This window comes from Micropterus salmoides, unplaced genomic scaffold (assembly GCF_014851395.1).
Source record: "Micropterus salmoides isolate LMB-PRFRI ecotype aquatic unplaced genomic scaffold, ASM1485139v1 Ms_hic_scaffold_5, whole genome shotgun sequence".
Lineage (NCBI taxonomy): Eukaryota > Metazoa > Chordata > Actinopteri > Centrarchiformes > Centrarchidae > Micropterus > Micropterus salmoides.
In genome coordinates, this window is record NW_024044237.1 from 23,234,478 (window position 1) to 23,246,147 (window position 11,670).

General features: G+C 41.3%; 1 protein-coding gene across 1 annotated transcript; it reads left to right on the forward strand.

Moving 5' to 3' along the window:
- The first annotated feature begins 360 nt into the window (after nucleotides 1-360).
- On the forward strand, nucleotides 361-11,550 carry xkrx (XK related X-linked). Its single transcript, XM_038698888.1, has 3 exons — nucleotides 361-1,284; nucleotides 7,440-7,699; nucleotides 9,852-11,550. Exons 1-3 carry the CDS (start codon nucleotides 929-931, stop codon nucleotides 10,715-10,717), a joined length of 1,482 nt encoding a protein of 493 aa, XP_038554816.1. The 5' UTR covers nucleotides 361-928; the 3' UTR covers nucleotides 10,718-11,550.
- The last annotated feature ends 120 nt before the right edge of the window (nucleotides 11,551-11,670 follow it).

An 11,670-nucleotide genomic window follows, 5' to 3' on the forward strand; every position in this document is an offset into this window, starting at 1 on the left:
CTTTTACATTATTAAATTTTGTTTTATTTTATTGTGTATATTTTATTTTACCAAATATGTGTATCGTATATTTCTTATATATATTTATTTCCAGGGTAGCTGACAGTCCAAAACATTTCTGCTTTTCTTGCGCACATATTTAACATATCAAATATTCTGCCTCCAATGCCTGTCATTAATATTAATTATGTGAAGCCATTATCTTTTGTCAATTTATTTGTTTATGGTTATTTATTTTTTCACAGGAATATCTTTAGTAATGAGTAAAGTTTATTTAATCTTTTCTCTAATCCATCTTACTTTGAAGGCAGACGCCCATCACTTCCGGTATCGCCCCGTGTGTTTCTGGCTGACTTGACGCCGTTGCCATACATTACCAGCTCATCAAAAAAGATTGAAAACACGACCTGCCAGCGGCCACAGAAGTATGCCGACACGGAGAGACCCAAACGCCCTGCAGCCAGACTGTGGAGGAAACTTCGGTGCACTTTTAATAAGGAACAACACGCTTTTTGAAACTTCAAACTGCAGACCTCTGAGTTTGGACGATGATCGTCTGGTTGAATTTTTGTTCTGAATGACAAAGCTGAACTTTCCCGATCCTGCTCGCTGGCGGTGCGGTAGGAGAGGTGATATCACTGCGGACGTTGAGGTGGTTTCCTGTGAATCAAACAGGGTGGTGACGCCACGTACGACGATACATCGGACAGTGAAACATAAGCGTTTTGGTTGGCGAGCGAGGGGCTCGGCCGAGTCGTAAAGGCAAACACAATGTGAAGCCAGCGATGGTGAACTTGGTGGAAAGTTGGGAGAGACGACGCATCAAAGGCAGCGTTTACAGAAAGTGATGTTTTTTTGAGCACACTGCGGCAAGAAGAGTTGCAGTTTAACGTCGAAGTCGTTTCTCGCATTCAAAGTGAACGAGATCATGTGCGAAGTGGCCATGGAGGAGCAGGAGAGGGAGATCTCGCACATAGACCCTCAGGAGTGCCCCTCGGTGGCAGAGAACGGAGTCATGCTGGTGGTCTGCCACAGCCGGGTCCATCCTCCCTTCAGCGTCGTGCTGGCCACGGTGCTCTACTGCGCAGAGTTCGCCGCCGCCGCCGTGCTCTGCAGCATGTACCACAAGACCCACGACGAAATCTGGATGGGCTTCACCATCACCTTCATGCTGCTGCCCGCTGTGCTCATTCAGTTGGCGCTGACGTTCATCCACAGAGACCTGGGTCGGGACCGGCCTCTGGTCCTGTTCCTGCACCTGCTGCTGCTCGGCCCTGTCATCAGGTAGGTGAGGGTCAGATGGTGCAACACGCGGGCGTGGTTGTTAAAGGACAATTCACTATAAATCGTGATACCTTTCCGTTATATACTTCATACTTGCAGGTGTTTGTCCGACGTTGCAGCCAGCCAGGGATAGATGTGGTGTAGTAAAACATGCAAAAAATCAGAGCAAAATTAAGATATTTCCAATGCTGTCCCAAAAAGAAAGTCATTACTCTAAAAGCTGGAATGATTAATAATCAATGTACATGTACAGAAAGTTATCAGCAGCTATTTTGATAACCGTTTGATGGTTTTAGTTTATTTTTTGTTGCAGAGACTACATTTGCTGGTTATATTTTCCCTTTGCACTGTTGGTCTGACAAAACAAGACATTTGAAGAGGGTACATTCGGCTATGGGACATTTCTAACAAGACATTTAGAGACAAAGCATTCAGTAGATGGCAAATTAATCGATAATAACAATCGTTAGTTGCAGCCCTACATCGTAGTGTTTTGTTTGTAGTCAGTTATCCATCTCACTAGACATTCAGCCTCTGTTTACAGTACAGTGCTTATGTTTGCTTAAAAGCATTACAAGGATCTTTGAGAGCAGACATGATGCTGCAGATGTTTATAATGATGGAGCTGACTTATTTTTTTAAAAGAAATTTGCCTAGAGCTGAAGTGACTTATGGATTAGTCTATGACAGAAAAATAATCTGCGACTATTTCAATAATCGGTTAATAGTTTCAGGCACAAAAATAGTGACTCCAGCTTCTCTAATGAGAGGACTTGCTTCTTTTCTTCCTCATATATTGTAAATTTGGGTGTTTTGGGCAAACAAGACAAGACCTTTGGCTCTGGAAAATTGTGCTGGGCACTTTCTTCTCTATTTTTGGATGTTTCATAGTCAAAACAATAATCAGAAGATTAATTGATAATGAAAATTCACGTAAGTTGCAGCCCTAACACTGGCTGACTTAAAGCAGTCAATCAGCTTTGCAGTTCATCAACTAAATGTTTTGAAACACATTCATTCCTTGTAATCGACTGTTGCAGCATCATAACTTACATAACACCAACTGAGAACTGGAGTGTGATTCATCAACTAAATCTGTTCAGTGTGAAGAACAGGAGGGACGACTGAACACAACAACCTCCCACATCATCCAAAGTGTTGAATGGGGATGTACATCAAGATATGAGTCCTGAGCTTCTTTTAATTTGAAGTCTTCCTTGATGGTGTGGTCACATCCTGTTGTATCCCTTGTGGTTACTCTAAAACCTGTCTGTCAAATGACACTGCACACATCCTTTGCGTTTATGGCCAGTCATATGACCTCATCTCAGGATAATCAGCACCCAAAGGCATCAGGGCTGCACGCCAGACAGACCGCTGACCAGGCCTGGCTGTCTGAGGAGGACAGAGAGGGAAGACAGGGGCTGTACGTGTTGCCCAGAAAGCCTTCAAGAAATATAGCTTGATTTTATTCTTGGCAAATCAAAGCAGCGGGAAAGGAAATGTGACAGGTCGGCACAAATTTAGAAAAAGAAGCAAATAAGTGTTCTAAATAGGAAGATTTTAAAATGTTTGAAGACTCTATTAACATACTTGTTGAGGGAGGCATTGTTTTTGCATTTCAGTTTCAGTTGGTCTCAGCTGTGAGAATCTGCCTGATGAACTGTGACTCATGTAGGAAGGTGTAGGCGGGGAGACTTGAGCTCTCTCTCTCTCTCTCTCTCTCTCTGTCTCTCTCTGTCTCTGTGTGAACTTTGATATGTCAACTTTGAGCCCTGAGATACTGCTCTCAATTTACTATAAGGGTGTGTTCCTTTGCTGAGCAGGAAATTCAACCTTGTCTTCAGCTCAGGAAGAATGCTTTGCAGTATGTGTTGCTAAAAGGCATAAAAATAAATAACCTGATTTGCTGCTCAGCTTTCAGTGGAGGCTAAAATATGAGGCACCCAATACATTTCAAAACAGTTTGCCGATATAAGTATGCAGATAAAGATATGTAGATGAAGATCTAGGAGAGCCACAAGAAACCCAGGCTCACATAATTCCTGATTTACCAGTTTTGATAAAAGCCTTTTGTGCCATGTGCAATGTAACACATGTAAAGTGTATTTACCAGAAGGCGAATGGTGTTAAATACGTATTTTCATTTCCCACAGTTAACTGGACCAAGGTCAGGTACAGTTCTATAAATATCTGTTTAACACAGTGGAGATAAAGCTACGCATGTAATTACAAGAGACCACCTACATCTTCAAATTCAGTCCAAAGTGCGAGTGCTCAGAAAACAGAATGAACATTCAGTTTGCATATAGTTTTCCATGTCAACGATGTGGCCTATAGCTGAGAAGTGTTGAACTGAACTTCATGGACAATGTGTTACTTTACGTTCAGAAAACAAAGTGTGGAAGTTGAAGTGGTTTGGTGTTGGACGCACTGACCTGGAAGGGCACCGTAGGATTTGCAAGACATTTTTAATGTCTATAGTTTTGCTCTCAAGCCTATGTTTTGATTGCATAATAAAGACACAGAAGTAACTCCATAGAGGCTTTTATTATTATCATGATTAACAGCTAGACCACTAGATCAGACGATATTGTCTAATTGCAGATAGCATTGCTTAAACTTTCAGTGGGTTTGAGGAGTTTGAGCTAACACAGGTTTATTTTTCAACTGTAAAATAATCTCCTTATTATGCACCTTGGCCACAATTCTCTCAAATTTAAATGCACTGTATCAAGATTGTTTGTTTATATGTTTATAAAAAATAGACAATTGGCTGAAACATTGTTATCTGAACTCTCAAATTAGTGGCGGGAATTACAGCTCTTTGAAGGGAGCCGGATCTTATGGCTCCGTTCCTATCCGAGAGCAGCATCTTTTGGCATCTAAATGGCTCTTCATTTAGTACTTACCTCTGCTGGTACTGCCAGTTAGATCCTGATTTGTTGCAAGAAATAAATATGCAAGACGCTTCATCAGCAGTACATATAATACACAAATATTCTGGCATATTGATGGTTAAAAAGTAGGATATGTGCAGAATAACTATCCTGTTTGAAAATAACACCCTTCTAATGAAATGGTATGGTTAACAAATGATTACATACAGTATATTTCAATTAAATTCGTATAATATTTTATGAAACAAAAACTTTTTAAAGCTCTGTTCCAAAGTGCAGTTCGTTCATTGTCATGCATTTCTTTTTTTACCGCCGCCGCCGACCCATCACTATCTCAAATACTGATATCAGTGTTGGCCTCAAAAATTTATTTATAACTCGGGGAACTCCACCAATTTTACAGATCCAAGTCTGTTTGCAGACTTGCAGGGTGTAGCCACTAGTGCATACGTTAAAAAAATAAATAAAGGGTTGTATAAAGTCGTTTGTGGCTCCAGGGGGAGCGCTGTGATGTCTGCTAACTTGCCATGTCTAGTAATGCCAGGTGAGGTGTGGAGTTAGAAAGGCGTGAGCTCACCAGATCTCTGTATCCCGCTCCTCATCTCTGCTTGAGGCTAACTGCCTAACATCTCTGACCAAACTGTTGGTGGAAGAGTTTCAGTGTAGGTTATGTAGGTGCCAGGTTTTACCCACAGTGAGTCCAACACTGTTAAATTGTACAATACTAAATTGGTAGAGTTCTCTTGTAAGAGCCTAAAAATCAATTTGGAGCTTGGACACAAAAGTCTACAGTCACGCCGGAACTGGGGGGAAAGGGGGACAGAGTATACAGGGTCCTTACGTGAGAAGGGCCTATAAAGATACTATAATGAATAACCGTGGATGTGGGGAGGGGCCCGTGGGGAGGGGCCCATGGTGAATGCCTCCGTACAGGGTGCAGGATTTTTTGCTATGCCCCTGCTAACGCTTCCACCTAAGAATTTAAAACGGCTATGACCGATGAAACAGCGAGTCTATGCAACCGAGCTGGCTGCATCTCCAGTGTGTGCTGTTACCATCACTGTATCACACTGATCTGGAACAGCATGCTTTTAATGTGGCAGCAAGGCCAGAAAACAAATGGCGGGATTGTCATTACAGAGCATTTCATTCTGTTGTGTTATGCACTCTGTTCTTCTGTTTTATGTAAAGCTTATCTTATTCCAGGCTGTGCTGCTGTAAACAAACACCTCCTTCTTGGCTCAGATGGGAGGTTTCCTGTGTGACTCGGGGATGGTGTAATTGCTGATCTTGTGGCTGTACAGTCAAACATACCATGTGCACTCTCAAAAGCAGAATTTTGACTCACATTTTTATTAGATAACTGCAAAGAAATTCTTTATGAGCCTTGTTTGAGTTGTTTTTGAGTCCACCAGAAGATGTTATGACACAGGATCATCCACGCAGTCAATATATCCAACTTAAAGAAGGGGAAGGATTATCTGCCACAGGGTGGACCTTGACTTGTCTTGTCTTGACTTTTCTCTTTAAATATATGATCCTGCTTCCAAAGCAGGAAAAGAAACAGCATAATTACTCTATCAGCTTGGACCAGTCTCAGCTTGCAGAGCTTCTTGTTTGTGTTTGACAAACTCTCCACAGGCGGCTGCAGTAATCCCAAGACACACATGATAGTCTTGCTAAAGGGCTGTAGAAAAAAAGTTCCTGAATGCTCTGCTGCCCTTTAGTCAGGGAATGTCAGTATTTCAATATCAGTATTTCAGATGTTGTTGTTTTTAAAGGCAGTTCCTCTTCATTCATGTGGAATTTGTCACACCATACTGTGGTTCTGTTCACACACTGTGGAACAGATTGTGTATTCAGACTGCAAATCCAGCGCAGCAGCCTGTGTATGTCCATTTATAAATCCATAAGACGCAGGCTCGGAAGTCAGCACATTGATTCTCTTGGCTAATGCATTTGTCAGTAATGCTGTTTTTTCCCCCTTCCCCTAAGTGAAATTGAGTCTGCCTCTCAGTCGCTTTACAGAATCCTAAGTGCATGCTGGCTCAAGTTCAGTACCCTCATACTGCGTCCTCAGCCCATTGTGCTGCCAGATTTCCAGGGAAAGGATGTCAATAAATCAGGTTTTTGTGCCTTTGCTGTTACTTTATTGTAGACTTTGTACACTAAAGCTGAAAGACCCTCGTCTGCTGGTGGCTATCAGTCTGGTATTAAGTATGCTAGTGTAGAGATAACAGCGGGCTTCTAAATAACGACAAAGATTTTCCCTGTCAGCCTCTAACATTTGGGTCAAACACAGTTCAGGGCTAGTGTGGAAGTTTGGCACTGTGTTGTATTTACACTGTAAGTAAAGAGTACAGCCCCCCACTAGCAGCAGCTGAAGCAACAGTCTCTGAAGAGTCAGGGCGGCACATAGTTAAACCATGGAGAAGCAGATTCCTGTGGGATTCCTGAGCCTGTGAGCCTTATGTCCAAAGTTGGAGAACATGGAGCTGAAGATTAAATTCCTACACAGTGATGGGAGATTTATTGCTGCAGTGTGAATCCTCAGATGGCTGTGTTTGTCTGTTGAGCGCAGATGTGTAGCTCTGAGAGTTTACAAGTAGGATTCAGGGATTATATATTTTGTTTCTGGCAGGTGGGAACCTTGCACTTCCAGTTGAGGTAGTTTCCTTGTTATAGCATGAATATAGCTTTTGTGTAATTTGGGACAAAAGCCAGTTAGCAGTCTACACTTCTTGCACAGAAACCTCTTGCAGTGACAAACACATGGCACATTTACCTTGCAAACACTAGGAGAGCCACACCCAGATACTTCCAGTGTATCCATTCAGGCTTCAGAGAACTGTATTCTTTCTTCTGGCAGCCCTTTGGTGGATTCTCAGTATTGTGCCTGTGGTTGTTTAGCTGTAAGAAAACAAAGAAAGGTTTCTTTATGATGAGCACCTTTTAATGAGCTAATATTTGTAAGATCGATGTTATATTACCTGTATGTCTAATTTTAAGTTCCTGGACTGAAAACAAGCTGCAACAACAAACTGCTGACATATTAACCCTGATACTTTGCTTTATTCCACTCTTGTGTTTTACTTTACTACCCACATATTCACACTATGATGAGTAAATGGGATGTTCAAACACAAGGCATCATAACATCCCCTTGTGGTGTCCCATAACTTAAACATAACATTGCACTGCCCTCTGTTGGTGGGAAAACATTACTCCACTCTGTCATTCTTATTACGTCCTCAGGTGTATCGAGGCTCTGGTTGTCTATTTCAAGGCGGGTAGAAGGGAGGAGCCTTACGTCACTATCTCCAGGAAGTTCAGTCTGAAGAAGGGGCAGGGGATGCCCATGGAGTGGGAAATCGGACAAACGGAGCGCACCTTGGCCACTCACAGAAACGCCTTCAAACGCACCGCAGTCATCCAGGCCTTTCTGGGCTCCACGCCTCAACTGACGCTCCAGCTGTATGCCACCATCCAGGAGAAATACTTCCTCCCTGCAAGATGTAAGAATGGTGTTAAGGTTACAAGTATCACTACTTTACAGTGTTGTATCTGGGTTTTTTTCTTAGCAAGGTTGAAATGCCTCTAAAAGTGATGAAATCATGAAATTCTTTGATGTTGGCAGCTCTTTAAGACACGCACATCAGAATAACATTAAATTACTATTTTTCATATCTACTTTTTTTTTTTTTTTTTTTATATTTGACACATGGACACAGCTTTTTAAAACACTGATCACTCATCACAGTGATGAGTGAAAACTCTACTGTGATTGGTGCATTGCGGCTTGTGGCATGTGGGACTTTTGGGAACACCAGCAGCACCCACACAACCCACGCCTCACTTCATGTAAACAAGACTATTTGAAAAATTTTTATAACAATAAATTTAGTAAAGCAAAAAGTAGAAGATGCATGGAGCTAGTTAGGAGGGCTCCTCTCTACCAGCAGCAGCAGAGGGAGGAGGAGGAGGAACGACTGACTGATGTCGTCTTTATAAACTCTAGTCAGTATTTTGATGTCAGGAATATAGTTTATTTTACATGTTCCATTTGTTTCCAATGAGATACTGATTTTATATTGTGACTTTGCTGATGTAAACTTTACATTTGTTGCTGCTCTGAAAACAGTTTATAATATTAATTTTGATTACTGTTCTCAATTTATTCTTTATTTCTTTATTTAAAAGGCAATTATTTAGTAATGAAAAACCAATAAGAGTATAGATAAAGAACAGAACAAATAAATAGTGTCAATACATGTATCAATAAAATCCTAACAATATAAAATAAATACACTATAAATGGTAGCAGGTAAAGACAAAGTTTATGTTAATTAAGCACTCATAGTTAACAATTACATCTCTGGGATGGATCTCTAATTCATTTAATTTACTATTTATAAAGATGAAACATGACAATTAACTTTAATCCTGTAATTTGAAATTTTTTGTGAGTTTGTTATTCTAAATTTTGACACCCAGATTAAAAACTTTACAGCAAATGTATATCGATTCCACATATCATTCAATTCAAATTAGTTTTAATGGCATAAATGTGTAACAACAATATTGCCAAAGCATCATACAAACTACATAACAATCAACCCCATACATCAGTCATCATCTAATTGGTTAATAATAATCAGGATCAGCCCAGAAAAAAACATATCGGTCGATCCCTAATAACCATTAATGCATAACAATGAGTTCAACACTTCCAAAGTTTACTGTAGCTCCTCAACCTTTTAATTAATGTCCCTTCCCATCCAGGCTGTAATTGGTTGGTTCACAAAAAGTGACCGATGTTTCAACAAAAGCCACTGTTATAGCTAAATAACCATCTAGCCAAACCATGCTCATATTAGCCATATTATCTGTAAAGTAGGAGGTTCAAAAGGTACATTTACTATCATCATTAGGGGCATCGGTCAGAATGCATAGAAGTAAGCCAGGAAACTTGGGAAATCCTCTGAACAACTTTTTATTTCTTCCAACTTAAAGGTTGCATTTGTCAGCATAATCGGGGAAAAATACACACATAAGTTCTTTAATCTGAAAGAAAGCCAACATAAGAAAAGACACTAAACTCACATGTCCATCTCAAGTATCTCAATAAGAAAAGATTAAGTTTAAAGTTTTTCACAAACATGGACATAGGATTCTAAACTAAGGAGTAAAATAAATTGGGGATCTTTACTACATTATCCCTTTTGTCTTCTGTTTTACCACATAGTGAAAGGCCCGCGGGGATTTCCCCAGTCACTCCCTGGACACACCCCTCCAGCTGTAGAGCTGAATACCAAATCTAGCATGCTAACATGCTCACATAGACAATGCTAACATGCTGATGTTAAGCAGGTATAATTTTTACCATGTTCACAATCATAGTTTAGAATCATTAGTTTTGCAGGTATAAGCTTACAGTAAGTGAATATATTGCTGTACTGAATTGTATGTGAAGGTTCTCAGTCATCCAGGTCATTGTTATCCAAAAGAGGTGAAAGTCAATTATGATGATTGATGTATTGAATTGGGATGTTTATGTTGATAATACAAGTTCTCTGTGGTTGAGAGCATTTATAATGACATTTTTACAGTGCAGTGATGTAATGGTACTGATAAAGTGCAATAGATAACGTCTGTTTGTTTTCACAGGTGTTCTGATGGCTATCACACTGATTTCCGTCGTATATGGGGCCCTCGTGTGCAACGTTCTAGCCATCCAGATCAGGTACGATGACTACAAGGTGCGGTTGCGCCCTGCAGCCTACCTGTGCATGATTGTGTGGAGAGGGTTGGAGATTGCCACCCGGATCACCGCTCTGGTCCTCTTCAGCACGGCGCTCACACACTGGGTGATCCTGGTCGGCATGGCTAACCTGCTCTTCTTCTTCTTCCTCCCCTGGGCTGAGTTCTGGGCCAGGAAAGGCTCGCTGACTAAGGACTTGGAGAAAAACTTCTCTAAGCTGGGTACCATAGTGGTGCTATGCATGTTCACGTTGCTCTACGCCTGCATCAACATCTTCTGCTGGTCGGCGGTGCAGCTGGACCTCTCCCATCGAGAGCTTATTGAGAGGAAGCAGCGCTGGGACCGCCTGGCTATCTACTACTGCGCACGCTTTCTTGAGAACTTCCTCCTCATTACACTCTGGTACTTCTTCAAGTCGGACTTCTACGAGTATGTGTGCGCGCCGCTGTTGGCGGTCCAGCTTCTGATCTGCTACAGCCTGGCCGTGCTGTTCATGCTACTCTTCTACCAGTTCTGCCACCCTTGCAGACGCCTCTTCAAGTACAACGTCCATGACTGCCTGCACTGCGTCTGCTGCCATAAAGGAAGGAGGGCAGCGAGAGCTGGACAACAGAACCTGCCTCCCTCGTACTCTACTGCTGCCACTATGTTGCTGGTGCAGGAGGAGCCAATGGAGCAGCTGGACCCCCAAAACTCAGAACCCCCTGACCTTGCCACTCAGCTGGGAGAGCGGGAGACGGCTATTATTGAAGACATGATGGAGGCAGCCTGAGAAGGGCTTTATGGGGAATTAAATGAAGTTCTCTAATGTATAAATGAGACCTCCGGTCCTTGAACACAAAATCCAGAATGAGTTTGTGTTTTTTGGTTGGTGAGGTGATGTGTTGGAGAACAAACGTTTCCCTTTTTCTCTTAAGTGCGCAAAACTTTACTGATTCATGCTTCTGTGAGGGTTTTCGGTTAACTCCTGATGTTATTATCAGGGATGGTTATGCACACTTAGCGCACCACAAGGCTCCAGTATACCAAAGAATGTAGCATTTTGAGATATGCAGCTATGCACAAAGGCCGCCTTGAGAAAGCAGCAGTGGGTCATTCACAGGACGGAGCCAGGTGTGCGGGAAACTTGCCAAGTGTGTTCTAAGTCCCCGAAAGACTGAGCGGTACACCTCCAGTTTACTTCCTCTCAGGGTTTTCACGTCGTGAACGCCCCCTTTTGCACTAAACAGACTTTTTTTTATATAAAGCAGAAGGGCAAGAAAAGAAGAAGAATTTATCTTTTGTCATACCTAACTGCATAAACCTGCTGTGATGAATGCCTTGTGTTCACTGTCCCATCTGGATGCCTTGATTAAAAACAAACAGGTTTTAATTCTGCAAAAGAAATGTGAGGAAATATCTGAGAAGTTTGTGAAAATATTAAATTGTTAAATCCTTTTAGGGAACATCAGGTGTGTGTCTTTTAAAATTAACCTTAACGTTGATGCATTAACAAGACTGACATCATCTTTATTGAAGTACCTTCACAGTTTGCTTATTTTTTTTTTGTTGTTTTACTGTTTTACTTGAAGAAGAAATAAATGAATAAATACTCTGATCACTACACATTCATTTTTGCATTTCTTTCTGTGTATAAAATAAAATAAATGAAACAAGACTACTCACTCCTTCCTGTCAAACACACAACAAAACTTTATTTTTCCTGTAAAACTAATTGAGTCACAG